The following is a 23060-nucleotide window of genomic DNA, read 5'->3' on the forward strand; positions in this document are numbered from 1 at the left end:
TTGTCATCTTTTCCGGTTCTAGAAAAGGCCAGAAAGCTTCTGCCATTTCTTTGGCATCTTGGTTGAAATCTTTAATTCATCATGCCTATGTTGAGTCGGGTAAAACTCCGCCTCAGAGGATTACAGCTCATTCTACTAGGTCAGTTTCTACTTCCTGGGCGTTTAGGAATGAAGCTTCGGTTGATCAGATTTGCAAAGCAGCAACTTGGTCTTCTTTGCATACTTTTACTAAATTCTACCATTTTGATGTTTTCTTCTTCTGAAGCTGTTTTTGGTAGAAAAGTACTTCAGGCAGCTGTTTCAGTTTGAATCTTCTGCTTATATTTTTAATATTAAACTTTATTTTGGGTGTGGATTATTTTCAGCGGAATTGGCTGTCTTTATTTTATCCCTCCCTCTCTAGTGACTCTTGCGTGGAAGATCCACATCTTGGGTAGTCATTATCCCATACGTCACTAGCTCATGGACTCTTGCTAATTACATGAATGAAAACATAATTTATGTAAGAACTTACCTGATAAATTCATTTCTTTCATATTAGCAAGAGTCCATGAGGCCCGCCCTTTTTTGTGGTGGTTATGATTTTTTTGTATAAAGCACAATTATTCCAATTCCTTATTTTTTATGCTTTCGCACTTTTTCTTATCACCCCACTTCTTGGCTATTCGTTAAACTGATTTGTGGGTGTGGTGAGGGGTGTATTTATAGGCATTTTGAGGTTTGGGAAACTTTGCCCCTCCTGGTAGGAATGTATATCCCATACGTCACTAGCTGATGGACTCTTGCTAATATGAAAGAAATGAATTTATCAGGTAAGTTCTTACATAAATTATGTTTTTTTGGGTTCATTGAGAACATGGTTGTTGTTCAATAATAAAATTAATCCTCAAAAATACAACTTGCCTAATAATTCTGCACTCCCTGTATGTGTGTATGTATATATGTATGTATATATGTATGTATATATGTATGTATATATATATATATATATATGTATGTGTATATATGTATGTGTATATATGTATGTGTATATATGTATATATATATGTATATATATATGTATATATATATGTATATATATATGTATATATATATATGTATATATATATGTATATATATATGTATATATATATGTATATATATATGTATATATATATGTGTGTGTGTATATGTGAGGATTTTTTTTTTTTTTTTTTTTTTTATTGTGTACTCTCGCGGTTTTAAAACCGTGGCGATTAATCGCGGTTTAAAAACGCATCCGCTATTAATTGTGATATGTGTATATATATATATATATGTATATGTGTATATGTATATATATATGTATGTGTGTATATGTATATATATATATATATATATATATATATGTATATGTGTATGTATATCTGTCACATGATACAGGAGGGGGGGGAATTAGATTAACTTTGAAATGAGCAGTAGAATATTTTCTGCAACATTTCAAATTTAGTGTAAGTGCTTTTGCATTGTCTTTTTTTTTTTTGTCATTTTTCAGCTCTACTGAATTTAGTGGCCCCTTAAGTATCTGCAACACTGCAGCTTTTAGATGGTTTCCTTAAATGCTAGATCATTTTCCAATCATGTACAATGACTGATACCCCAGAAGCAAAATACTTAAACTACAATCCTGTATCTCTAAAAAGCCATGCACTATTTAATTAAAATATTTTTGATGCGTATCCATGAGTATTCTTTTATCTTCTCCTTTTAACATTATGTGCAGTAAACTGCATTGGTTTGTTTTGACTTAACTTTAAATCTCTGTCTAGAAAAATTAAAGTTTGGGACCTTCAAGCTGCCTTGGATCCTCGAGCTCCTGCAAGCACTTTATGTTTGCGAACTTTAGTGGTAGGTGCACCTGTTAAATACATTTTTAAAGACACTGCTATAATTATGTTTTAAAGAATAATCTTTAGGAAAATTAAATGATTTCTATGAAATATGTGGTTATACGTTCTTCACATAGCTATGACACTGTTTTACCCAGTGTAACTGGAGGCATATAGAGTCCTACGTATAATTTCTAACACAGAATTTCTATTTTTTTTCCTATATACAGGAACATTCAGGACGTGTTTTTCGTCTTCAGTTTGATGAATTTCAAATCATTAGCAGTTCCCATGACGACACCATTCTGATCTGGGATTTTTTGAATGTTCCACCTAGTGCACCAAATGAAACCCGTTCTCCTTCACGAACATATACATACATCTCCAGATAGCATCATGCACTTTATTGCCCTTATCAGGTGAATATTTTACTTGTGTCTTTTATGTAGTTAATGCCAATACTAATAGGAGTGGTGCACTTTACTGATTTAAAAAAAAAAAATTGTATTGAATAGAGCAATTTTACTTTTGCATTTTTAGTGTCTGCCATGTGGAATGTGTTTTATGAAGCCTCTGTGCATAGCACTCAGATACAAGTATTTTCTTTTAATGACATGAGTCCACAGATCATCTTAATTACTATTGGGAATACCTCTCCTGCCCTGCAGGAGGCGGCAAAGAGCACCACAGCAAAGCTGTTAAATATCACCTCCCTTCCCTCCCAACCCAGTCATTCTCTTTGCCTACGTTAAGTGCAAGGAGGTGGTAAATTTAGGTGTTAGAAAAGATTCTTCAATCAAGAGTTTATTTTTTAAGTAGTACAAGATTGTGCTGCTTTGTTCTAGGGTGTAGCCGTAGTCCATATCAGTCTTTTCAGTAGAGCAGTGGTGGCTTTAGAGCCATGGGAACTTGTGGGACATAATTCTCACTGAGCCTCCCATATATTTATGCTGCCTTATTCCCGATAGCCTAAGTTAGATTTCTCAGGCTTTATCTTTTTTTTCCACAGGGCTATGTGAGGGGAAGGACCCCTCAAACCTGATGAGCTGCCTTGCTGTCTGGCAGATTTAAAAGGTAAGTGCTGACTTTTTATTCTTGGTCTGGGGAAAGATCTCAGAGGAAGTGGAGCACTTTATTTATGGGACATAGAGACTCCTATTTATAGAGGGAGGAGAATTTACGTGACAGCACTTTCTAAGCAGGCACTGGGGCTGAGGAGATATTAGGTGTTTTTCACTCTGGGCTTAAACCACTAGGACTGTGTAAAAATAAACGGTTCAGTATGGGGTGAATGTTTCATATAGGGCTAAACTGCTGTCTAGCAAGCGATAGACCTATTTTGTCTCCAGACTTAGACTGTTTAGTTTCTTATTGGTGGCTTAACTTTAAGAGACCATAATAATTGCGACCGGGAGATTGTCTTGGTAACGCCCATGATGGGCGGAGCTATTTGTGGGGGCAATTTGTCTTGCACACTCCTCTACAACACTTAGTTATCACTGTTTACTTTCTGTTAGGAAATGGAAGGAAGAGGGCAGTGTTTAGTGATAATCAGAGCTGCGTTAGGACAGGGCTACAGCTGAGTTCCGGACCTTTTGCTGCAGTAAAACATGTAACTGGTGTTAGAGGGACAGATAGACACCTCAGAAAAAGTTAAGCTGAGGTGTAGGGAGGTTCTGCTGCATTAGAGTTTCGGTTTAACTTTCCCCTGCACGCTAAAATAAAATTTTAAGTCTTAAAATTTAAATACACAGTAACGTTTTTTTATGTTTTAAATTTTTATCAAAAAAATTAAACTGTTTATTTGATAATTCATCCTTTGTGAGTCAGAATGGAACAAGAGGTCCTGATAGATGTCTCTTGTAAAGTTAATGCTCTGATGCCAATGTGGAAACGCCAATCTTTTCTGTTCATCTATGTGAGACTGTTAAGTTGTTCAGATAGACCTTTTCTGACCCAACTCCTTTTAAGGCAGATACTGTTAAAGAATATATTGACAAGGTTCAATTTATGCCGCAAACTTCTCAAATGTCCCAATTTTATAGCCCTCACATGCAGTGCCCTGCGTTTCCTCTTAAACTCCTTCTGGAGTTATCTTGCCGTTTTTCCCCATGCTGCAGGGAAAGGCGCAAGGGGAAATGTGTACCATGAGTGAATAAGTTTTCTGATACAGTAGAAGCTATTCTGAATGTTTTTTTGCCTGAAGAGGAAGATTCTTTGGTAGTATCTGAGGAAAAGATCTCAGACTGTGTAATACATTTATCTGATACTGAAGTAGTTTCTTTCAGGTTTAAGCTGGAATACTTCCATTTATTACTTAAGGAGGTTTTTGGCTACCCTGGACGACTGACACTATAGCGTAGTCAATCCTAAAGAGTCCAGTAAATTATACAAATACTTTGATGTGCCCTCCATGGTGGAAGTATTTTCTGTACCAGATAGGGCTACAGAGATAATTGCTAAGGAATGGTATGAATTGGATATCCCTTTTTTCCCTATTTCCTATTGTTAAAGGGACAGTCAAGTATAAATTAAACTTTCATTATTCAGATAGGACTTTTAATTTTAATTGACTTTCCAATTTACTTTTATCATCAAATTTGCTTTTTTCTCTTGGTATTCTTAGTTTAAACTAAACATAGGTAGGCTCATATGCTAATTTCTAAGCCTTTGAGGGCTGCCTCTTATCACATGCTTTTTAAATCTCTTTTCAACACAGAGACAGAAAGTACACGTGGACTATATAGATAACACTGTGTTCAGGCACAGAAAGTTATTTAAGATCTAGCACAATACAATGCTAAATTTAAGACAATAGATAATAAACAGTCGCAGTCATGTGATCAGGGGGCTGGAAGAAGGTTCCTAGATACAAGGTAATCACAAAGGTAAAAAGTACATTAATATAACTGTGTTGGTTATGCAAAACTGGGGAATGAGTAATAAAGGGATTATCTATCTTTTAAAACAATAAGAATTCTATGGTTGACTGTCCCTTTAAAATAGAGATGTTTCCCATAGCAAGCTCCATCAAGGAGTCTTGGGACTACTCGTATAGAGGATAGTTTTTCCTTTAAGGACCCTATGGAGGTTTACAAGGCGACTTGTGTTTTTTTTTAAGACCTAAGGCTCCAGTGCGGCGGTGTACTGGTTTGATGCGTTGTCTGATTATATTGAACAGACACCCCTCTCAAAGGGATAGCATAAAGGCTTTGACATATTGGCCTGCAGAGCGATATGGTTAAAATATTGGTCTGCGGATATTTCATTTTAAGTCTAAACTTTTGGCGATTCCTTACAAGGGAAAGACCTCTTTTGGACCTGGTTTGACAGAGATAATTTCTGATATTACAGGATGTAAGGGTCATTCCTCACGCAGGATAAGGGATATAAACAAAAGACGTCAGAGTAATTTTGTTTCCTTTCGAAATTTTACGGGAAATCTTTCCACTCCTTCCAAGTAGGAGCAGTCTAAGCCTTCATGGAGACACAATCAGTCTTGGAATAGGGGAAAAGCAATAAAAGAGCCTGCTGTTGACTTAAAGACAGCATGAAGGACATGCCGCCGATCTGGGACTGGATCTTGTGGAGGGTAGGCTTTCCTTCGTCGCTCAGGATTGGTTTTGAGATGTTCAAAATCCTGGGGCGGTGGACAGTGTGTCCCAAGGATACAAATTAGAGTTCAAGACTTTTTCTCCCAGGGGCAGATTTCTGCTTTCAAAATTATCTGCAGACAAAGAGAGACATTCTTACACTGGTTCAGGCGCCTGCCTTTTAATAAGCAAGATTTCACTAGGAAAGGTGGTTTTCTTTCCTGCGGTCTCACGGATGGAAGGAAAATTTGGTATAGTTAGCACTTCAGTCCTCTCTTCGGCCATCAGTGGCCCTGTGCATGGAGGTAATTGGGCTGACGATAGCGGCATTGGACATCATCCTGTTCACCCGTTTCCACCTCAGACCTCAACAGTTAAACATACTCAGGTAGTGGAACGGAGAGTATGCGGATTTGTCTCTGCGGTTACAGCTTGAGCAGTAGACAAGGGATTCTCTGCTTTAGTGGTCTCAGGATCTTCTCTCCCAGGGAACCTGCCTTTGCAGTTCTTCCTGAGTGATTGTGACATCAGATGCCATCCTTTCTCCTACATTGGTGTATCCGGTCCACGGCTTCATCCTTGTGGGATATTCTCAATCCCTACAGGAAGTGGCAAAGAGAGCACACAGCAGAGCTGTCCATATAGCTCCCCTCAGGCTCCGCCCCCCCAGTCATTCTCTTTGCCGCTCTAACAAGTAGCATCATCCACGGGGGTGGTAAAGAGTATGTGGTGTTAGTTGTAGTTTATTTCTTCTATCAAGAGTTTGTTATTTTAAAATAGTGCCGGCTTGTACTATTTACTCTGCAGCAGAAAGTGATGAAGATTTCTGTTGAGAGGAGTATGATTTTAGCACCAGTAACTAAAATCCATTGCTGTTCCCACGCAGGACTGTTGAAACCAGAGAACATCAGTTGGGGGGAACAGTTTGCAGGCTTAACTGCTTCAGGTATGATCAGTCATTTTTCTAACAAGACCATGTAATGCTAGAAGACTGTCAGAAATCCCCTCAGGGATAGGTAAGCCATTTTTCTTAGACTGTATAAAATGATGGCTTATATTAAGGGCTCTATGCTGGTTGACACTATTGTGGGCTTTAAAATCGATTGCTTTTTAGCATGTTTTTCACTTTAAATAAGGTGTTTTTTCAGACTTGAAAACACTTTTGGGGTTTAATTTCAGCCTGGCACTTATTTGGACACCTAAATCTAGTCAGAAAGGCCCCTCCACTCTGGAATGAAGAGGGAGGAGGCCTCATTTTCAGGCCTCAATTGCGCAGTTGTTTTTGCCTAGGCAGTCCATGCAGCTTCATGTGGGGAGTCCAGAGGCATCAGAACAGACTCCAGAGAGGCTTATTTCCTACTAAAATAATCCCTAAGGAAGGTAAAGGCTACAGTGGAAGCTGTAGCATAGTACTGTAGTGTGTTAACTGGTTAATAACTGTTAGCTCCGGTTTGGGCATTAAGTGACTTTTTGTTAACTTAAGGTTTTTTCTTCTCAGTGAAATACTTAGTTCCTGTTTTTAAGATTACAAGAGTCAGTACCACTTTTTGGTCAAGTGTCCCACGATGGGTGCTCTTTTACTGACGCCGTGCCTACATCCCTAGATTAGCAGGCGCCCAAATTTACATGTAAATTTCTGTAGAGTGACTATGTTATGCAAGATTACACGCGCATATCATTTGCTTTTCTATTAAGTAAGTAGTCTCGGTTAAAGTGACAGTAACGGTCCTTTTTATTAGTAAATTACTGCTTTTTCTTGGTGTGCATTGCTCCTTTGTGACTTAGGGTGGAACAGTAGCACACGACTATAGAGTTCCTTTAGGATAGAAAGGAATTATAGTTCTGGCCTTGCTAGTTCAGTTGTAGACTTACTTGCAGATTACCAAATTGGCAGCTAAGAGTTCGGGATTTCCGTCTTAGCACGCAGAGCCTTCGGGTTGAAATCTTGGTCTGTGGATGTGTCTCCTAAGCTTTTGGTTTCCAGACCCAGGAGGGTCCATTTATGGATTCTGTGGATTACAGAATCTATATTTTCATGTCCTTATCCATAGAGATCATCACAAGTTCATGTGGTTTGCCTTTTTGGACAAACATTTTCAGTTCATGACTATGACTTTTGGTCGGGCCACAGCACTCTGGATTTTCACAAAGGGTCTGGGGTCTCTGCTGGCGGTTCTAAGACCGTGGGGCATTACAGTGACGCCTTATCTGGATGACATTCTGATCCAGGCGTCGTCAAGCTATATATACAGCTCTGCTGTGGTGCTCTTTGCCTCCTGCTGACCAGGAGGCAATATCCCATAAGTAAGGATGAAATCCGTGGACTCATCGTATCGTAAAAGAAACAAATTTATCAGGTAAGAATAAATTTCCTTTTTTCCACAAAAGAGAGGGAACTCAGAGTTCCCATACAGGTACTGGGTCTGTGGCTCAGTGCATGGAGGTAATTGGACTGATGGTGGCGGCAATGGTCGTCATCCCATTTGCTCGGTTCCATCTCAGAACTATGCAGTTAAGCATGCTCAGGAAATGGATCAAAGATTATACAGTTTTTGTCTCCTCAAATACTACTGGGTCAGGAGACAAGGGTTTCTCTCCAATGGTAGTTGTCTCTGGATTATCTCTTCCAGGGAACCTGCTTTCGCAGACCATCTTGGGTATTTGTAACAACAGACGCCAGCCTTCTAGGGTGGGAAGCAGTCTGGAGCTCCCTCAGGGCCCAGGAGGTTTGGACTCAGTTTGTTCTTCCTTTAAACGTTCTGGAGCTGAGAGCAATCTACAATGTATTCTGGCCTTAGTTGACCTTGGTCCAGTTTTCTCTTGTTAGGTGTATCCAGTCCACGGATCATCCATTACTTGTGGGATATTCTCCTTCCCAACAGGAAGTTGCAAGAGGATCACCCACAGCAGAGCTGCTATATAGCTCCTCCCCTAACTGCCATATCCAGTCATTCTCTTGCAAGCTCTCAACATAGCTGGAGGTAGTAAGAGGAAAGTGGTAAAATATAGTTAGTTTTTTCTTCAATCAAAAGTTTGTTTTTAAATGGTACCGGAGTTGTGCTATTTTATCTCAGGCAGCATTTAGAAGAAGAATCTGCCTGCGGTATTCTATGATCTTAGCAGAAGTAACTAAGATCCACTGCTATTCTCACATGTCTGAGGAGTGAGGTAACTTTAGAGGGAGAATGGCATGCAGGGTATCCTGCAATAAGGTATGTGCAGTTAAGTTTTTCTAGGAATGCAATTTGCTAGAAAATGCTGCTGATAACGGATTAATGTAAGTTAAAGCCTAAATACAGTGATTTAATAGCGACTAGCATCAGGCTTGCTATCAGAGGTATATACTCTGATTAATGTGCAATATAAAACGTTTGCTGGCATGTTTAATCGTTTTTATATATGCTTTGGTGATAAAACTTACTGGGGCCTAGTTTTTTCCACATGGCTGGCTTTATTTTTGCCTAGAAACTGTTTCCTGAGGCTTTCCACTGTTATAGTATAAAAGTTACAGTTGGTGCAGTTAAAATTACAAACTGTGATATTCAGCTTCCCTCAGCAGTCCCCTGCATGCTATAGGACATCTCTGAAGGGCTCAAAAGGCTTCAAAAGTAGGAGCTGTGGCAGTTGTTATGACTGTTTAAAAAACATATTTCTTTCATGTAATTAGCAAGAGTCCATGAGCTAGTGACGTATGGGATATACATTCCTACCAGGAGGGGCAAAGTTTCCCAAACCTCAAAATGCCTATAAATACACCCCTCACCACACCCACAAATCAGTTTTACAAACTTTGCCTCCTATGGAGGTGGTGAAGTAAGTTTGTGCTAGATTCTACGTTGATATGCGCTCCGCAGCAGGTTGGAGCCCGGTTTTCCTCTCAGCGTGCAGTGAATGTCAGAGGGATGTGAGGAGAGTATTGCCTATTTGAATGCAGTGATCTCCTTCTTCGGGGTCTATTTCATAGGTTCTCTGTTATCGGTCGTAGAGATTCATCTCTTACCTACCTTTTCAGATCGACGATATACTCTTATATATACCATTTCCTCTACTGATTCTCGTTTCAGTACTGGTTTGGCTTTCTACTACATGTAGATGAGTGTCCTGGGGTAAGTAAGTCTTATTTTCTGTGACACTCTAAGCTATGGTTGGGCACTTTTATATAAAGTTCTAAATATATGTATTCAAACATTTATTTGCCTTGACTCAGGATGTTCAACGTTCCTTATTTCAGACAGTCAGTTTCATATTTGGGATAATGCATATGAATAAATCATTTTTTTCTTACCTTAAAAATGTGACTTTTCCCTGTGGGCTGTTAGGCTCGCGGGGGCTGAAAATGCTTCATTTTATTGCGTCATTCTTGGCGCTGACTTTTTTGGCGCAAATTTTTTTTTCTGTTTCCGGCGTCATACGTGTAGCCGGAAGTTGCGTCATTTTTGACGGTTTCTTGCGCCAAAAGTGTCGGCGTTCCGGATGTGGCGTCATTTTTGGCGCCAAAAGCATTTAGGCGCCAAATAATGTGGGCGTCTTTTTTGGCGCTAAAAAAATATGGGCGTCACTATTGTCTCCACATTATTTAAGTCTCATTATTTTGTGCTTCTGGTTGCTAGAAGCTTATTCACTGGCATTTTTTTCCCATTCCTGAAACTGTCATTTAAGGAATTTGATCAATTTTGCTTTATATGTTGTTTTTTCTATTACATATTGCAAGATGTCCCACGTTGAAGCTGAGTCAGAAGATACTTCTGGAAAATCGCTGCCTGGTGCTGGAGCTACCAAAGCTAAGTGTATCTGCTGTAAACTTTTGGTATCTGTTCCTCCAGCTGTTGTTTGTACTGTTTGTCATGACAAACTTGCTAATGCAGATAATATTTCCTTTAGTACTGTTACATTACCTGTTGCTGTTCCGTCAACATCTAATATTCAGAGTGTTCCTGATAACATAAGAGATTTTGTTTCTAAATCCATTAAGAAAGCTATGTCTGTTATTCCTCCTTCTAGTAAACGTAAAAAGTCTTTTAAAACTTCTCATTTTTCAGATGAATTTTTAAATGAACATCATCATTCTGATACTGATATTAGTTCTTCTGATTCAGAGGATTCTGTCTCAGAGGTTGATGCTGATAATTCTTCATATTTATTTAAAATGGAATGTATTCGTTCTTTACTTAAAGAAGTCCTAATTGCATTAGAAATTGAAGATTCTAGTCCTCTTGATACTAAATCTAAACGTTTAGATAAGGTTTTTAAATCTCCTGTAGTTATTCCAGAAGTATTTCCTGTCCCTGGTGCTATTTCTGAAGTAATTTCCAGGGAATGGAATAATTTGGGTAATTCTTTTACTCCTTCTAAACGTTTTAAGCAATTATATCCTGTGCCATCTGACAGATTAGAATTTTGGGACAAAATCCCTAAGGTTGATGGGGCTGTCTCTACTCTTGCTAAGCGTACTACTATTCCTACGGCAGATGGTACTTCCTTTAAGGATCCTTTAGATAGGAAAATTGAATCCTTTCTAAGAAAAGCTTACTTTTGTTCAGGTAATCTTCTTAGACCTGCTATATCTTTAGCGGATGTTGCTGCAGCTTCAACTTTTTGGTTAGAAGCTTTAGCGCAACAAGTAACAGATCATAATTCTCATAGCATTATTCTTCTTCTACAACATGCTAATTTTATTTGTGATGCCATCTTTGATATCATTAGAGTTGATGTCAGGTATATGTCTCTAGCTATCTTAGCTAGAAGAGCTTTATGGCTTAAAACTTGGAATGCTGATATGTTTTCTAAGTCAACTTTGCTTTCCCTTTCCTTCCAGGGTAATAAATTATTTGGTTCTCAGTTGGATTCTATTATCTCAACTGTTACTGGAGGGAAAGGAACTTTTTTACCACAGGATAAAAAATCTAAAGGTAAATTTAGGTCTAATCGTTTTCGTTCCTTTCGTCACAACAAGGAACAAAAGCCTGATCCTTCATCCTCAGGAGCGGTATCAGTTTGGAAACCATCTCCAGTCTGGAATAAATCCAAGCCTTTTAGAAAACCAAAGCCAGCTCCCAAGTCCACATGAAGGTGCGGCCCTCATTCCAGCTCAGCTGGTAGGGGGCAGATTACGTTTTTTCAAAGACATTTGGTTCAATTCCGTTCACAATCTCTGGATTCAGAACATTGTTTCAGAAGGGTACAGAATTGGCTTCAAGATAAGGCCTCCTGCAAAGAGATTTTTTCTTTCCCGTGTCCCAGTAAACCTAGCGAAGGCTCAAGCATTTCTGAAATGTGTTTCAGATCTAGAGTTGGCTGGAGTAATTATGCCAGTTCCAGTTCTGGAACAGGGGCTGGGGTTTTATTCAAATCTCTTCATTGTACCAAAGAAGGAGAATTCCTTCAGACCAGTTCTGGATCTAAAAATATTGAATCGTTACGTAAGGATACCAACATTCAAAATGGTAACTGTAAGGACTATCCTGCCTTTTGTTCAGCAAGAGCATTATATGTCCACAATAGATTTACAGGATGCATATCTGCATATTCCGATTCATCCAGATCACTTTCAGTTTCTGAGATTCTCTTTCCTAGACAAGCATTACCAGTTTGTGGCTCTACCGTTTGGCCTAGCTACAGCTCCAAGAATTTTTACAAAGGTTCTCGGTGCCCTTCTGTCTGTAATCAGAGAACAGGGTATTGTGGTATTTCCTTATTTGGACGATATCTTGGTACTTGCTCAGTCTTCACATTTAGCAGAATCTCATACGAATCGACTTGTGTTGTTTCTTCAAGATCATGGTTGGAGGATCAATTTACCAAAAAGTTCATTGATTCCTCAGACAAGGGTAACCTTTTTAGGTTTCCAGATTCAGTGTCCATGACTCTGTCACTAACGGACAAGAGACGTCTAAAATTGATATCAGCTTGTCGAAACCTTCAGTCACAATCATTCCCTTCGGTAGCTTTATGCATGGAAATTCTAGGTCTTATGACTGCAGCATCGGACGCGATCTCCTTTGCTCGTTTTCACATGCGACCTCTTCAGCTCTGTATGCTGAACCAGTGGTGCAGGGATTACACAAAGATATCTCAATTAATATCTTTAAACCGATTATACGACACTCTCTGATGTGGTGGACAGATCACCATCGTTTAGTTCAGGGGGCTTCTTTTGTTCTTCTGACCTGGACTGTAATTTCAACAGATGCAAGTCTGACAGGTTGGGGAGCTGTTTGGAGGTCTCTGACAGCACAAGGGGTTTGGGAATCTCAGGAGGTGAGATTACCGATCAATATTTTGGAACTCCGTGCAATTTTCAGAGCTCTTCAGTCATGGCCTCTTCTAAAGAGAGAATTGTTCATTTGTTTTCAGACAGACAATGTCACAACTGTGGCATACATCAATCATCAAGGAGGGACTCACAGTCCTCTGGCTATGAAGGAAGTATCTCGAATTCTGGTATGGGCGGAATCCAGCTCCTGTCTAGTTTCTGCGGTTCATATCCCAGGTATAGACAATTGGGAAGCGGATTATCTCGGCCGCCAAACGTTACATCCGGGCGAATGGTCTCTTCACCCAGAGGTATTTCTTCAGATTGTTCAAATGTGGGGACTTCCAGAAATAGATCTGATGGCCTCTCATCTAAACAAGAAACTTCCCAGGTATCTGTCCAGATCCAGGGATCCTCAAGCGGAAGCAGTGGATGCATTGTCACTTCCTTGGAAGTATCATCCTGCCTATATCTTTCCGCCTCTAGTTCTTCTTCCAAGAGTAATCTCCAAGATTCTGAAGGAATGCTCGTTTGTTCTGCTGGTAGCTCCAGCATGGCCTCACAGGTTTTGGTATGCGGATCTTGTCCGGATGGCCTCTTGCCAACCGTGGACTCTTCCGTTAAGACCAGACCTTTTGTCGCAAGGTCCTTTTTTCCATCAGGATCTCAAATCCTTAAATTTAAAGGTATGGAGATTGAACGCTTGATTCTTTGTCAAAGAGGTTTCTCTGACTCTGATTAATACTATGTTACAGGCTCGTAAATCTGTATCTAGGGAGATATATTATAGAGTCTGGAAGACTTATATTTCTTGGTGTCTTTCTCATCTTTTTTCCTGGCATTCTTTTAGAATTCCGAGAATTTTACAGTTTTTTCAGGATGGTTTGGATAAAGGTTTGTCTGCAAGTTCCTTGAAAGGACAAATCTCTGCTCTTTCTGTTCTTTTTCACAGAAAGATTGCTAATCTTCCTGATATTCATTGTTTTGTACAAGCTTTGGTTCGTATAAAACCTGTCATTAACTCAATTTCTCCTCCTTGGAGTTTGAATTTGGTTCTGGGGGCTCTTCAAGCTCCTCCGTTTGAACCTATGCATTCATTGGACATCAAATTACTTTCTTGGAAAGTTTTGTTCCTTTTGGCCATCTCTTCTGCCAGACGAGTTTCTGAATTATCTGCTCTTTCTTGTGAGTCTCCTTTTCTGATTTTTCATCAGGATAAGGCGGTGTTGCGAACTTCTTTTAAATTTCTCCAACATAGGTGTGTCCGGTCCACGGCGTCATCCTTACTTGTGGGATATTCTCTTCCCCAACAGGAAATGGCAAAGAGCCCAGCAAAGCTGGTCACATGATCCCTCCTAGGCTCCGCCTACCCCAGTCATTCTCTTTGCCGTTGTACAGGCAACATCTCCACGGAGATGGCTTAGAGTTTTTTAGTGTTTAACTGTAGTTTTTATTATTCAATCAAGAGTTTGTTATTTTGAAATAGTGCTGGTATGTACTATTTACTCAGAAACAGAAAAGAGATGAAGATTTCTGTTTGTATGAGGAAAATGATTTTAGCAACCGTAACTAAAATCCATGGCTGTTCCACACAGGACTGTTGAGAGCAATTAACTTCAGTTGGGGGAACAGTGTGCAGTCTCTTGCTGCTTGAGGTATGACACATTCTAACAAGACGATGTAATGCTGGAAGCTGTCATTTTCCCTATGGGATCCGGTAAGCCATGTTTATTACGATCATAAATAAGGGCTTCACAAGGGCTTATTAAGACTGTAGACTGTTTCTGGGCTAAATCGATCCATTATTAACACATATTTAGCCTTGAGGAATCATTTTATCTGGGTATTTTTGATATAATAATATCGGCAGGCACTGTATTAGACACCTTATTCCTTAGGGGCTTTCCCAAAGCTTAAGCAGAGCCTCATTTTCGCGCCGGTGTGGCGCACTTGTTTTTGAGAGGCATGGCATGCAGTCGCATGTGAGAGGAGCTCTGATACTTAGAAAAGACTTTCTGAAGGCGTCATTTGGTATCGTATTCCCCTTTGGGCTTGGTTGGGTCTCAGCAAAGCAGATACCAGGGACTGTAAAGGGGTTAAAGTTTAAAACGGCTCCGGTTCCGTTATTTTAAGGGTTAAAGCTTCCAAATTTGGGGTGCAATACTTTTAAGGCTTTAAGACACTGTGGTGAAAATTTGGTGAATTTTGAACAATTCCTTCATGTTTTTTCGCAATTGCAGTAATAAAGTGTGTTCAGTTTAAAATTTAAAGTGACAGTAACGGTTTTATTTTAAAACGTTTTTGTACTTTGTTATCAAGTTTATGCCTGTTTAACATGTCTGAACTACCAGATAGACTGTGTTCTGAATGTGGGGAAGCCAGAATTCCTATTCATTTAAATAAATGTGATTTATGTGATAATGACAATGATGCCCAAGATGATTCCTCAAGTGAGGGGAGTAAGCATGGTACTGCATCATTCCCTCCTTCGTCTACACGAGTCTTGCCCACTCAGGAGGCCCCTAGTACATCTAGCGCGCCAATACTCCTTACTATGCAACAATTAACGGCTGTAATGGATAATTCTGTCAAAAACATTTTAGCCAAAATGAACCCTCGTCAGCGTAAGCGTGGCTGCTCTGTTTTAGATACTGAAGAGCATGACGACGCTGATATTAATATCTCTGAAGGGCCCCTAACCCAGTCTGATGGGGCCAGGGAGGTTTTGTCTGAGGGAGAAATTACTGATTCAGGGAACATTTCTCAACAGGCTGAACCTGATGTGATTGCATTTAAATTTAAGTTGGAACATCTCCGCATTCTGCTTAAGGAGGTATTATCCACTCTGGATGATTGTGAAAAGTTGGTCATCCCAGAGAAACTATGTAAAATGGACAAGTTCCTAGAGGTGCCGGGGCTCCCAGAAGCTTTTCCTATACCCAAGCGGGTGGCGGACATTGTTAATAAAGAATGGGAAAGGCCCGGTATTCCTTTCGTCCCTCCCCCCATATTTAAAAAATTGTTTCCTATGGTCGACCCCAGAAAGGACTTATGGCAGACAGTCCCCAAGGTCGAGGGAGCGGTTTCCACTTTAAACAAACGCACCACTATACCCATAGAGGATAGTTGTGCTTTCAAAGATCCTATGGATAAAAAATTAGAAGGTTTGCTTAAAAAGATGTTTGTTCAGCAGGGTTACCTTCTACAACCAATTTCATGCATTGTCCCTGTCGCTACAGCCGCATGTTTCTGGTTCGATGAGCTGATAAAGACGCTCGATAGTGATTCTCCTCCTTATGAGGAGATTATGGACAGAATCAATGCTCTCAAATTGGCTAATTCTTTCACCCTAGACGCCACTTTGCAATTGGCTAGGTTAGCGGCTAAGAATTCTGGGTTTGCTATTGTGGCGCGCAGAGCGCTTTGGTTGAAATCTTGGTCGGCTGATGCGTCTTCCAAGAACAAGCTACTTAACATTCCTTTCAAGGGGAAAACGCTGTTTGGCCCTGACTTGAAAGAGATTATCTCTGATATCACTGGGGGTAAGGGCCACGCCCTTCCTCAGGATCGGCCTTTCAAGGCAAAAAATAGACCTAATTTTCGTCCCTTTCGTAAAAACGGACCAGCCCAAAGTGCTACGTCCTCTAAGCAAGAGGGTAATACTTCTCAAGCCAAGCCAGCTTGGAGACCAATGCAAGGCTGGAACAAGGGAAAGCAGGCCAAGAAACCTGCCACTGCTACCAAGACAGCATGAAATGTTGGCCCCCGATCCGGGACCGGATCTGGTGGGGGGCAGACTCTCTCTCTTCGCTCAGGCTTGGGCAAGAGATGTTCTGGATCCTTGGGCGCTAGAAATAGTCTCCCAAGGTTATCTTCTGGAATTCAAGGGACTTCCCCCAAGGGGGAGGTTCCACAGGTCTCAGTTGTCTTCAGACCACATAAAAAGACAGGCGTTCTTACATTGTGTAGAAGACCTGTTAAAAAATGGGAGTGATTCATCCAGTTCCATTAAGAGAACAAGGGATGGGGTTCTACTCCAATCTGTTCATAGTTCCCAAAAAAGAGGGAACGTTCAGACCAATCTTAGATCTCAAGATCTTAAACAAGTTTCTCAAGGTTCCATCGTTCAAGATGGAAACCATTCGAACTATTCTTCCTTCCATCCAGGAAGGTCAATTCATGACCACGGTGGATTTAAAGGATGCGTATCTACATATTCCTATCCACAAGGAACATCATCGGTTCCTAAGGTTCGCATTCCTGGACAAACATTACCAGTTCGTGGCGCTTCCTTTCGGATTAGCCACTGCTCCAAGGATTTTCACAAAGGTACTAGGGTCCCTTCTAGCTGTGCTACGACCAAGGGGCGTTGCGGTAGTACCTTACTTGGACGACATTCTGATTCAAGCGTCGTCCCTTCCTCAAGCAAAGGCTCACACGGACATCGTCCTGGCCTTTCTCAGATCTCACGGATGGAAAGTGAACGTGGAAAAGAGTTCTCTATCCCCGTCAACAAGGGTTCCCTTCTTGGGAACAATTATAGACTCCTTAGAAATGAGGATTTTTCTGACAGAGGTCAGAAAAACAAAACTTCTAGACTCTTGTCGGATACTTCATTCCGTTCCTCTTCCTTCCATAGCTCAGTGCATGGAAGTGATCGGGTTGATGGTAGCGGCAATGGACATAGTTCCTTTTGCGCGCATTCATCTAAGACCATTACAACTGTGCATGCTCAGTCAGTGGAATGGGGACTATACAGACTTGTCTCCGAAGATACAAGTAAATCAGAGGACCAGAGACTCACTCCGTTGGTGGCTGTCCCTGGACAACCTGTCACAAGGGATGACATTCCGCAGACCAGAGTGGGTCATTGTCACGACCGACGCCAGTCTGATGGGCTGGGGCGCGGTCTGGGGATCCCTGAAAGCTCAGGGTCTTTGGTCTCGGGAAGAATCTCTTCTACCGATAAATATTCTGGAACTGAGAGCGATATTCAATGCTCTCAAGGCCTGGCCTCGGCTAGCGAGGACCAAGTTCATACGGTTTCAATCAGACAACATGACAACTGTTGCGTACATCAACCATCAGGGGGGAACAAGGAGTTCCCTATCGATGGAAGAAGTGACCAAAATCATTCTATGGGCGGAGTCTCACTCCTGCCACCTGTCTGCTATCCACATCCCAGGAGTGGAAAATTGGGAAGCGGATTTTCTGAGTCGTCAGACATTGCATCCGGGGGAGTGGGAACTCCATCAGGAAATCTTTGCCCAAGTCACTCACCTGTGGGGCATTCCAGACATGGATCTGATGGCCTCTCGTCAGAACTTCAAAGTTCCTTGCTACGGGGCCAGATCCAGGGATCCCAAGGCGGCTCTAGTGGATGCACTAGTAGCACCTTGGACCTTCAAACTAGCTTATGTGTTCCCGCCATTTCCTCTCATCCCCAGGCTGGTAGCCAGGATCAATCAGGAGAGGGCGTCGGTGATCTTGATAGCTCCTGCGTGGCCACGCAGGACTTGGCATGCAGATCTGGTGAATATGTCATCGGCTCCACCTTGGAAGCTACCTTTGAGACGAGACCTTCTTGTTCAGGGTCCGTTCGAACATCCGAATCTGGTTTCACTCCAGCTGACTGCTTGGAGATTGAACGCTTGATTTTATCGAAGCGAGGATTCTCAGATTCTGTTATCGATACTCTTGTTCAGGCCAGAAAGCCTGTAACTAGAAAGATTTACCACAAAATTTGGAAAAAATATATCTGTTGGTGTGAATCTAAAGGATTCCCTTGGGACAAGGTTAAGATTCCTAGGATTCTATCCTTCCTTCAAGAAGGATTGGAAAAAGGATTATCTGCAAGTTCCCTGAAGGGACAGATTTCTGCCTTGTCGGTATTACTTCACAAAAAGCTGGCAGCTGTGCCAGATGTTCAAGCCTTTGTTCAGGCTCTGGTTAGAATCAAGCCTGTTTACAAACCTTTGACTCCTCCTTGGAGTCTCAATTTAGTTCTTTCAGTTCTTCAGGGGGTTCCGTTTGAACCCTTACATTCCGTTGATATTAAGTTATTATCTTGGAAAGTTTTGTTTTTAGTTGCAATTTCTTCTGCTAGAAGAGTCTCAGAATTATCTGCTCTGCAGTGTTCTCCTCCTTATCTGGTGTTCCATGCAGATAAGGTGGTTTTACGTACTAAACCTGGTTTTCTTCCAAAAGTTGTTTCTAACAAAAACATTAACCAGGAGATTATCGTACCTTCTCTGTGTCCAAAACCAGTTTCAAAGAAGGAACGTTTGTTGCACAATTTGGATGTTGTTCGCGCTCTAAAATTCTATTTAGATGCTACAAAGGATTTTAGACAAACATCTTCCTTGTTTGTTGTTTATTCAGGTAGAAGGAGAGGTCAAAAAGCAACTTCTACCTCTCTCTCTTTTTGGATTAAAAGCATCATCAGATTGGCTTACGAGACTGCCGGACGGCAGCCTCCCGAAAGAATCACAGCTCATTCCACTAGGGCTGTGGCTTCCACATGGGCCTTCAAGAACGAGGCTTCTGTTGATCAGATATGTAGGGCAGCGACTTGGTCTTCACTGCACACTTTTACCAAATTTTACAAGTTTGATACTTTTGCTTCTTCTGAGGCTATTTTTGGGAGAAAGGTTTTGCAAGCCGTGGTGCCTTCCATTTAGGTGACCTGATTTGCTCCCTCCCTTCATCCGTGTCCTAAAGCTTTGGTATTGGTTCCCACAAGTAAGGATGACGCCGTGGACCGGACACACCTATGTTGGAGAAAACAGAATTTATGTTTACCTGATAAATTTCTTTCTCCAACGGTGTGTCCGGTCCACGGCCCGCCCTGGTTTTTTAATCAGGTCTGATAATTTATTTTCTTTAACTACAGTCACCACGGTACCATATGGTTTCTCCTATGCAAATATTCCTCCTTAACGTCGGTCGAATGACTGGGGTAGGCGGAGCCTAGGAGGGATCATGTGACCAGCTTTGCTGGGCTCTTTGCCATTTCCTGTTGGGGAAGAGAATATCCCACAAGTAAGGATGACGCCGTGGACCGGACACACCGTTGGAGAAAGAAATTTATCAGGTAAACATAAATTCTGTTTTTTACCTAAGGTTGTGAATACTAACAACATTAGTAGAGAAATTGTGGTTCCTTCATTGTGTCCTAATCCTAAGAATTCTAAGGAGAGATCATTGCATTCTTTGGATGTAGTTAGAGCTTTGAAATATTATGTTGAAGCTACTAAGAATTTCCGAAAGACTTCTAGTCTATTTGTTATCTTTTCCGGTTCTAGGAAAGGTCAGAAGGCCTCTGCCATTTCTTTGGCATCTTGGTTGAAATCTTTAATTCATCATGCTTATGTTGAGTCGGGTAAATCTCCGCCTCAAAGGATTACAGCTCATTCTACTAGGTCAGTTTCTACTTCCTGGGCGTTTAGGAATGAAGCTTCGATTGATCAGATTTGCAAAGCAGCAACTTGGTCTTCTTTGCATACTTTTACTAAATTCTACCATTTTGATGTGTGTTCTTCTGCTGAAGCAGTTTTTGGTAGAAAAATACTTCAGGCAGCTGTTTCAGTTTGAATCTTCTGCTTATAATTTCAGTTTTTTTCATTATAAAATTTAAACTTTATTTTGGGTGTGGATTATTTTTCAGCGGAATTGGCTGTCTTTATTTTATCCCTCCCTCTCTAGTGACTCTTGCGTGGAAAGATCCACATCTTGGGTAGTCATTATCCCATACGTCACTAGCTCATGGACTCTTGCTAATTACATGAAAGAAAACATAATTTATGTAAGAACTTACCTGATAAATTCATTTCTTTCATATTAGCAAGAATCCATGAGGCCCACCCTTTTTTGTGGTGGTTATGATTTTTTTGTATAAAGCACAATTATTCCAATTCCTTATTTTTTATGCTTTCGCACTTTTTCTTATCACCCCACTTCTTGGCTATTCGTTAAACTGATTTGTGGGTGTGGTGAGGGGTGTATTTATAGGCATTTTGAGGTTTGGGAAACTTTGCCCCTCCTGGTAGGAATGTATATCCCATACGTCACTAGCTCATGGACTCTTGCTAATATGAAAGAAATGAATTTATCAGGTAAGTTCTTACATAAATTATGTTTTTTCGTTTTGTTAATCTGTTTTTTGTATTAAGGGGTTAATCATCCATTTGCAAGTGGGTGCAATGCTCTGCTAACTTGTTACATACACTGTAAAAATTTCGTTAGTTTAACTGCCTTTTTTCACTGTTATTTCAAATTTTGGCAAAATTTGTTTCTCTTAAAGGCACAGTAACGTTTTTTTTATATTGCTTGTTAACTTGATTTAAAGTGTTTTCCAAGCTTGCTAGTCTCATTGCTAGTCTGTATAAACATGTCTGACATAGAGGAAACTCCTTGTTCATTATATTTAAAAGCCATGGTGGAACCCCATAGGAGAATGTGTACTAAATGTATTGATTTCACTTTAAACAATAAAGATCAGCTGTTATCTTTAAAAGAATTATCACCAGAGGATTCTGACGAGGGGGAAGTTATGCCGACTAACTCTCCCCACGTGTCGGACCCTTTGACTCCTGCTCAAGGGACTCGCGCTAAAATGGCGCCAAGTACATCAGACGCCCATAGCGATTACTTTGCAGGACATGGCGGCAATCATGGATAATACCCTGTCAGCGGTATTAGCCAGACTGCCTGAATTCAGAGGAAAGCGCAATAGCTCTGGGGTTAGACGTAATACAGAGCGCGCAGATGTTTTAAGGCCCATGTCTGATACTGCGTCACAATATGCAGAAGCTGAGGAAGAGCTTCAGTCTGTGGGTGACGTCTCTGACTCGGGGAAACCTGATTCAGATATGTCTACTTTTAAATTTAAGCTTGAGAACCTCTGGGTGTTGCTTGGAGAGGTTTTAGCTGCTCTGAATGACTGACGCAATTGCAGTGCCAGAGAAATTGTGTAGACTGGATAAATACTACGCGGTGCCGGTGTGTACTGACGTTTTTTCCAATACCTAAAAGGTTTACAGAAATTATTACTAAGGAGTGGGACAGACCCGGTGTGCCGTTCCCCCCCCCCCCCCCCCTCCTATTTTTAGAAAAATGTTTCCAATAGACGCCACCACACTGGACTTATGGCAGACGGTCCCTAAGGTGGAGGGAGCAGTTTCTACTTTAGCAAAGCGTACCACTATCCCTGTCGAGGACAGTTGTGCTTTTTCAGATCCAATGGATAAAAAATTAGGTTACCTTAATAAAATGTTTATTCAACAAGGTTTTATCCTGCAGCCCCTTGCATGCATTGCTCCTGTCACTGCTGCTGCGGCGTTCTGGTTTGAGTCTCTGGAAGAGGCCTTTCAGACAGCTACTCCATTGACTGAAATACTTGACAAGCTTAGAACACTTAAGCTAGCTAATTCTTTTGTTTCTGATGCCATTGTTCATTTGACTAAACGAACGGCTAAGAATTCTGGATTCGCCATCCAGGCGCGTAGGGCGCTATGGCTTAAATCTTGGTCAGCTGACGTGACTTCAAAGTCTAAATTACTTAACATTCCCTTCAAGGGGCAGACCCTATTCGGGCCTGGTTTGAGGGAAATTATTGCTGACATTACTGGAGGTAAGGGCCATACCCTTCCTCAGGACAGGGCCAAATCAAGGGCCAAACAGTCTAATTTTCGTGCCTTTCGAATCTTCAAGGCAGGTGCAGCATCAACTTCCTCTGCTACAAAACAAGAGGGAACTTTTGCGCAATCCAAGCCGGCCTGGAAATTAACCAGGCCTGGAGCAAAGGCAAGCAGGCCAGAAAGCCTGCTGCTGCCTCTAAGACAGCCCCCTATCCGGCAATGGATCTAGTAGGGGGCAGACTTTCTCTCTTCGCCCAGGCGTGGGCAAGAGATGTTCAGGATCCCTGGGCGTTGGAGATCATATCTCAGGGGTATCTTCTGGACTTCAAAGCTTCCCCCCCCACAAGGGAGATTTCACCTTTCGAGATTATCTGTAAACCAGATAAAGAGGCATTCTTACGCTGTGTGCAAGACCTCCTAATAATGGGAGTGATCCATCCAGTTCCTCAGATGGAACAAGGACAGGGATTTTATTCAAATCTGTTTGTGGTTCCAAAAAAGAGGGAACCTTCAGACCAATTTTCTCAGAGTTCCATCTTTCAAAATGGAAACTATTTGGACAATCCTACCTATGATCCAGGAGGGTCAGTACATGACCACATTGGATTTGAAGGATGCTTACCTTCACATACCGATTCACAAAGATCATCATCGGTTCCTAAGGTTTGCCTTTCTAGACAGGCATTACCAGTTTGTGGCTCTTCCCTTCGGGTTAGCTACAGCCCCAAGA

The 23060-nt window shown here is 41.1% G+C and overlaps 1 protein-coding gene across 3 annotated transcripts in view; it reads left to right on the forward strand.

The window, feature by feature from the left end:
- FBXW11 (F-box and WD repeat domain containing 11) overlaps window positions 1-23060 on the forward strand; it is a 240270-nt gene that overhangs the window by 209317 nt on the left and 7893 nt on the right. For all 3 annotated transcript variants that reach the window (XM_053718555.1, XM_053718556.1, XM_053718557.1), the window contains 2 exons: window positions 1788-1866; window positions 2078-2266. In XM_053718555.1, the coding sequence (XP_053574530.1) occupies window positions 1788-1866; window positions 2078-2239 (241 nt within the window). In that variant the 3' untranslated portion in view covers window positions 2240-2266. The remainder of the gene's footprint in view (window positions 1-1787; window positions 1867-2077; window positions 2267-23060) is intronic.

Source organism: Bombina bombina, chromosome 6 (assembly GCF_027579735.1).
Source record: "Bombina bombina isolate aBomBom1 chromosome 6, aBomBom1.pri, whole genome shotgun sequence".
NCBI lineage: Eukaryota > Metazoa > Chordata > Amphibia > Anura > Bombinatoridae > Bombina > Bombina bombina.